We start from the raw sequence: 7,011 nt of genomic DNA, 5'->3' as shown, positions 1-7,011 counted from the left end.
AAGTAGCTCCGCAGAAAGGGGTGCCAATTATTATTAACTCCAGTTTCCACAACGTAGAGATAAGTCTTGATGTCAGAAATCGGGTGTCTAAAAATGTAAGTCTACCTAGTTCAAAGAAATCAAGCTGTACAGTGTCTTCAACCAGTCATTATTAAAACATCTGTCATCATTATAGGGGATTCATTAAATACATGTAATACAGCCTACATAACCTTTGTATAATCAGTTCGCTTATTTTGATTCCATTGAATAGGGTACCAAAAAGCAATGCATGTTGTAAATATATTATTCCCATTATGCCATTTATGTCAGAATGTGATTTTATTGATTTATTTAGAGAGTACAGCATTCGAGGAACAACATTAGTCATATAGTTTTGTTTGCGTACCTAAACTGATGGGCATTTGATTATTAAAATAAACATAATGTTTAAATAGACTATCCAGTAGTCACAGCAAAGAAACCTTTGGTCACAGCATAAAAATGGCATTAATAACGCCTGCCTAAAATATTCTGAGGGGTCCTCACTGGGCCCTTCAGGCACCTCGGACAGCTATCTGCCCATCTCCTCTGATTGGCCACCTACCCGTCTCGTTCATTTGACAAGCAAAATAGTGCTTTGGTCGCCAGAAAAGAAAAGCACCGTCAATTACCTTCACCTACACCGCAAAGATGTCCGAGGAGCGATCTGAAAGATCCGATGGGAAGATTGTGAAGATGGAGGTCGACTACAGTTCAACTGTAGATCAGCGTCTCCCGGAATGCGAAAAAATGGCTAAAGTAAGCAGAGTCTGAAAGAGGCCAGCGCCGGCTGAGTCATGGTGCATCAGGATCGGTGTGTTAGCATACAAGCTAACATCCACTTGCTTTAGCACCACCCGGAAACCTGCCATAAACAATATATTGAGCGTGAATGACTCTTAAATGTTGACGTGTTCTGTAATTTTAAATCATTTATGTTACTCTTTTATTCTCGCAAACACTATTGTGTGAGTTTTTAAACTCGCTAGCATGCTAGCAGTTTTAGCAGCATAGTCATTGGCAACATCCTTAGCTAACGCTAACTGGGTCGCTGGGCAGAATGACTTTTATGTCCAAATACAGCAGTTGACATTTGTGGTTTAATTAAGTTATAAATGCAGTTATCTAATACTTAATTTGTGTTTGTTTCTGCTGCAGGAGGGCAAGCTGCAAGAGGCTGTTGAAAGCTTACTGTCCCTGGAGAAGCAAACCAGAACGGTAAGTGTCTCTGTTGTAGAGGTACTGCTTGTTTATGATCCTGTCATTTGGCCGTGGAAGGTCTTACATCTGGGAAGTTGATTCCCAAATGTGAAAAATGTCAAATTCAGAGCATGTCATTGTGGTGTTAACTGAAAATGATATAAGTAAAAACCAATGATTCAATTAGGAAAACAAGGGCAAAGCTAGACAGGCTATTCAGGCAGGCTAGACAGGGAAAACTCATCCTGGAAAACCTGGAATTCTGTAATTAAATGAAATGTCCAGGGTTTTTTTTGAAACCCAGAAGTATGGCATCGAGATTTAAGTGCGTTGGTGAATTTACAAGTAGGGAAAATTTTACAGAGTACCTCTGTTAATAAAATAGGAGATGGATTCACTGTGATATGTGTATGCATCTGCATGTTTTTGACCTTGTTTACTTGCCTCCAACCCCTGTGCAGGCGTCAGACATGGTGTCCACCTCTAGAATCCTTGTTGCTGTGGTTCAGATGTGTTATGAAGCCAAGGACTGGGATGCACTGAATGAAAACATCATGTTGCTCACCAAAAGGAGGAGTCAGCTGAAACAGGTGAGCTATCAGGGCCCCACAGTCTGAAAATATATTTTCTAGGCCTCCCAGTACTACAACTGACTTAAACTGTTAAACAGTGTTAATTATTGGGCAAATTGATTAATGAAGACAAAGTGAAAACTGTATACGCTCAACAGTATTCCAACATCTCCAGACTTGGATTCCACTTTAAAAATGATTTCCTCTGAATGGCAAATAAAGCTTTTTTTGTTAAATACCAATGAGCAGAGTGTAGACAAGCAAATAAACTTATACTTACATTTTTTTTTGTTTTGCTCTCTGTATTTATCAGGCTGTTGCCAAGATGGTGCAAGAATGTTATAAGTATGTGGATTCTATGACTGATCTGACTATCAAGCTGAGACTCATCGACACACTCCGCACTGTGACTGCTGGAAAGGTATGCAATGTTGTTATGTATTGTTTTTAATGTCTTAAATGTATAAGAGAGACAAAAAATGGGTGCATTTGTTTTAATACGTATCAATTAAATACTGCACGCCAATCTGTGCCAGATGGAGGGAGTGTGAATATCACAGGTTAACAGTGATGAAGGCATCCAGAGATTTGTGTCTTCTCAGGTGCATATGCATTAAAGGAAACTGGCATTTTTCTCAGGCTTAATGCAGCTTGAAAGGGTCTGATTTCCATGGTGGTCAGGTATCTGAACAGTAGGTCGCGTTGAATAATTGATTACCATTCCTCCTCACTAATACAATAAACGTGTCTTTCCCACAGATCTACGTAGAGATCGAGCGTGCCAGGCTCACGAAGACCTTGGCCAACATCAAGGAACAGAATGGTGAGGTCAAAGAGGCAGCTTCCATTCTACAGGAGCTGCAGGTAAGACGCTAATCACCGTTATTTTCCTCCTTTAGGAAAATCTGTCCAGTTGTTGTGGGGACAATTGGGGTTACATCCTTGTTTGAGGAGGTTTTTTGTCACTGTATATATACAGAGAAAAAATATGCAAACTGTGTGAGTGGAAAAGTGTCATGGCCTGCAGTCTGGAAAGTATTTGGAATATTTTCATTCTTCCTGTTCAGGTGGAAACATATGGCTCAATGGAGAAAAAGGAGAAGGTGGAATTTATCTTGGAACAGATGAGGCTTTGCATTGCTGTCAAAGATTACATCCGCACCCAGATCATTAGCAAGAAGATAAACACCAAATTCTTCCAAGAGGAGGGCACCGAGGTAACAACAAAATACAAAACAAAGTTCTGCAATGAAAAAAACATTTGGTGACTGGCCTGTATGTTCACTTTTACAACATGGTTTGGAAAGCTTTAACCTCTGTGTTGGTGGATCGCTTACTTTTTCTTTTTTGTGTGACGACTGCTCAGGAATCGAAGCTGAAGTACTACAACCTAATGATCCAGGTGGACCAGCATGAGGGCTCCTATCTGTCTATCTGCAAACACTACCGGGCCATCTATGACACACCCTGCATCTTGGAGGACAGCAGCAAGTGGCAACAGGTACATGGGCTTTCTCTCAAGGCCACGGTGTATTTTTAACATATTACAAATGCAGAATACGGTAAAATGTTTAAGCAATTTGGACACATAAATGTTTTCTCTTAAATGCGCTGCTGTACATTTAGGTTTATTTTGCATCCAAACTTTGGACACAGCAATGTTATGTTTTTTCCTGTATTCAAAGAGAATGTGTAAATGGAAGATTTCTTTACTGGTGTTTGATGTGTACACCCTTTTGATCAATTTCTGTGAATAATGATGATTACAGCATAGTTTGCAATAACAATAATAATAATAAAAACACTACACATCTGTTCCCAAACTTTTCTTTGCTTGTTTTCATTTGAGCCATGAATGCATTTTATATTTCAGGCCCTGAAGAGTGTGGTGCTGTACGTGATTCTTGCCCCTTATGACAACGAGCAGTCAGACCTTGTGCACAGAATCAGTGCGGACAAGAAACTGGAAGAAATCCCTAAGTACAAGTAAGACATAGTTAACTGTATACAGTCCTCAGACTTGATGTGATGTTAGTATATGTGATTACAGCACTAAATCAAAGCATTTTGCAGCTATGAATCAACATTGGTGTAATACAGGGGCAGAGACAAGCGTATATCTCTAAAAAGTAAGGGCCATCTGAATTTACAATCAGCTGTACAACTTACCAGTTTCACAATCATTTAATTTATATAGCAGACAGACATGTATAAACATACAGGCATTAAGACATACATGTCTGCGGAAGTTGAACTATGACCGACCAGCAAATACATTTCCTGACACACACAGTTTATGCAGCAAGACATCATGTGCCTTAATTGTGTGGGAATCTGTTTTCTAACATTTTCTTCCCATGTGAAGACAATATGGCGGAGACTGTTGTGCGTTTGCCGCTCAGGAGGGATTGATCATAGCAACTTTCACGGATGCTGACATCATTTGTATACACTCTACTGCAACATGGGAATTTTCTTCATCTTCCTTTTCCATTCCTAGGGACCTTCTGAAACAGTTCACCACTATGGAGCTGATGCGCTGGGCTTCCCTGGTGGAGGATTATGGGAAGGAGCTGCGAGAGGGCTCGCCTGACAGCCCCGCCACAGATGTCTTCTCTTACTCAGAGGAGGCAGAGAAAAGGTGGAAGGACCTAAAGAACAGAGTGGTGGAGCATGTAAGTCCCACAGTCGGAGTGTAGGTGGATTTAATGAGAATTAGATGATGCTAGGCGGCAGGAGACATATAATCAATTACATTGCCTAAGAGCATCTCAAATCAAACAGCAATTTTGTTAATTTGGTTGGGGAAAATGTGGGGACATTATGAATTTGAGTGATGGGCATTGATCAGAAATGTTGAAACTGCATTCACACTGACAGCCAAAGTAGAACTGTTTCAATTTGATTATGAGGCTCTTATTTGAACATTCCTTGCTCGAGTACAAGTTGTAAAATTAAAAAACTTTACCGCTGCATTTTTGATATCTAACATTGTTCGTAGGCGTTGCAAAGACCGTGCAGTGACCATACAAGCTAATAATGCTATTTAAAGACTCAAAAGATTGATTCATATCCATTTAAATAGATTTTAATCAAATTGGAGAAAATTAAGCAAAATGACAAGAGAGCACTGTGGACATGGCCGAGGTGATATTGAAGCTCTGTGTTCAAATTCAGTGGCTAAACTGGCAGACGGCTATGTGCAGTATTAAAGTACACTCAAATTGTATTAGTTGGATTTCACTCATGAATATTTTTTTTCAGCTCCCTTGTAAATGTTCTGCTGCAGATATGTATACTAATGACGTTCTCTCAATTCCCCAGAACATCAGAATAATGGCCAAATATTACACCAGAATCACAATGAAGAGGATGGCCGGACTCCTCGACCTCTCTATTGACGTAAGCAACACTATTACTAATTAGCTCATTCATGAAGCTCGCATTAACAGTAAAAAAAAACATTCACCATTAGATCAAAAGATTTGTCAATGTGTTTGTTTTTTTAGCAATGCTAGTATTTTTTTGGTTAAGTTTACATTGAGAGGTTAGTACTGGTTGGGGAATAATGGGTCATTGACAAATGACATGTTTCAGTCCCTGAATGTATTCTTTTATAATTCTGAATTGTCCTCTTAGCTATTGCACCCTCTATGTGTAGACATGTAGTAATAGATGAAGCATGTAGACTAGAGGAGAGCACAGTACGACTAAAAGTGAATTCTGGAAATGCATTTAACATGACTAGAGCTGCAACGATTAGTCAGTTAATAGATGAATTGATCTAAATAAAATTCAACTTTTTTGATAATTGATTGTTTCAGTTTTCCAAAAATGTCAAACATTTGCTGGTTCCAGCTTCTTGAATGTAATGATTGCTGCTTTTTCTTTGTCATTTATGATAGTAAATAAAGAGTGTATGGGTTTAAATCCGTTGGTCAGACAAAAGAATCAATCTGAAGTCATCACTTTGGGCTCTTTGAAATTGTGCATTTTACAGCTTTTTGACATTTTATAGACTACATGATTAATAGTGAAAATGATCAACAGCCCTAAAGACAACTCATTTTCCAGATTTCCTCTGAAAATATCTCAGTTCAGCCAATATGACTTGCAGTGTTGCTTTTGGATAGTAGGGAAGCTAATGATCAGGAATTTAGTGTGACTGAAGAAACATTTCCAATACGCTAACATAATGTCTCTGCTCAAATATTCCATCAGGAATCCGAGGAGTTCCTCTCCAGCCTAGTTGTAAACAAGACTATCTACGCCAAGGTCGACCGGCTGGCCGGCATCATCAACTTTCAGAGGCCTAAAGACCCCAACGACCTGCTCAACGACTGGTCGCACAAACTCAACTCTCTCATGTCTCTGGTCAACAAGACCACACATCTCATTGCCAAGGAGGAGATGATCCACAACCTGCAGTGAAACAAGAACATCGTGCATTATTTTGTCTTTTGGTTCATATGTATCGTTTTTTTTTCCTTCTATGGGAATGTTTTTGAATATACAGTACTGGTGGACTGTGACGGCAGCGTTATTCCAATGTCATATAATTGGAGAAAAATCTGCAGCACATAAACAGCACCCCAACTTTGTTTATTTTTTACTATCCAGTAGAACATTGACAATAAAAACATGAGCACCTCTCCTCTTTGCATCCCTCTGTCATGAAAGACTGGATCTCCAAATATGTTTCCATCCCTGTCTTAAGAATTATATACAGTAGTTTTAGAGTTTGTTGCTGTATGAAAACATGGCTGAAAACTCTGTCAAATGTTATGTAAACAATAAATTCCTCACATTTGGTTAACAGTTGTATGGAGGTTTTATACAGAGTGGGTGTACATTCTAAGATGTGTTAAGATTCTTGTTGCAGAAGAAGAAACGTTTTAGAACAGAAAAGCCGTGGAGTCACGTCAGTCACATTCATTAAGACCTAGTTAAAAAAAAAAAAAGTCCCATTAAGTTAAATTCACGTAAAAGTATGAGACACAAGACAGCGAATTTGACTTCACAGACCTAAATTGACACTTCTACTTGTATGCTGTTAGTGATGCTGACCAATGTTACCTGTCCAGTTATGTCAGTACAGTATTGTTCATATGGAAAATAAACTCCCATTTCTTTGAAGAAGAAAAAACCAAACATTTATTTTGGTCAGCTTAATGAAGGGTTTCACTTGATATTGGTGAAAGAACTAAGAACATGGCTC

At 38.9% G+C, this 7,011-nt stretch overlaps 1 protein-coding gene across 1 annotated transcript; it reads left to right on the top strand.

Moving 5' to 3' along the window:
* Positions 1 to 587: 587 nt before the first annotated feature.
* On the top strand, positions 588 to 6,609 carry psmd12 (proteasome 26S subunit, non-ATPase 12). Its single transcript, XM_073476465.1, has 11 exons — positions 588 to 780; positions 1,180 to 1,239; positions 1,683 to 1,811; positions 2,107 to 2,214; positions 2,553 to 2,657; positions 2,861 to 3,010; positions 3,160 to 3,294; positions 3,667 to 3,779; positions 4,294 to 4,468; positions 5,118 to 5,195; positions 6,015 to 6,609. The coding sequence occupies exons 1-11, from the start codon at positions 673 to 675 to the stop codon at positions 6,222 to 6,224; spliced, it is 1,371 nt and encodes a 456-aa protein (XP_073332566.1). The 5' UTR covers positions 588 to 672; the 3' UTR covers positions 6,225 to 6,609.
* Positions 6,610 to 7,011: the final 402 nt, after the last annotated feature.

Source organism: Pagrus major, chromosome 1 (assembly GCF_040436345.1).
Source record: "Pagrus major chromosome 1, Pma_NU_1.0".
NCBI lineage: Eukaryota > Metazoa > Chordata > Actinopteri > Spariformes > Sparidae > Pagrus > Pagrus major.
This window is presented reverse-complemented; position numbering and strand designations above follow the sequence as displayed.

What these genes read in the sequence shown, in the direction of transcription:
- psmd12 (XM_073476465.1), top strand. Translation starts at nt 673, where the DNA reads ATGTCCGAGGAGCGATCTGAAAGATCCGATGGGAAGATTGTGAAGATG. An exon ending in AATGCGAAAAAATGGCTAAA is followed by an intron (nt 781 to 1,179) that starts GTAAGCAGAGTC and finishes TTTCTGCTGCAG; the next exon opens with GAGGGCAAGCTGCAAGAGGC. An exon ending in CCATTCTACAGGAGCTGCAG is followed by an intron (nt 2,658 to 2,860) that starts GTAAGACGCTAA and finishes CTTCCTGTTCAG; the next exon opens with GTGGAAACATATGGCTCAAT.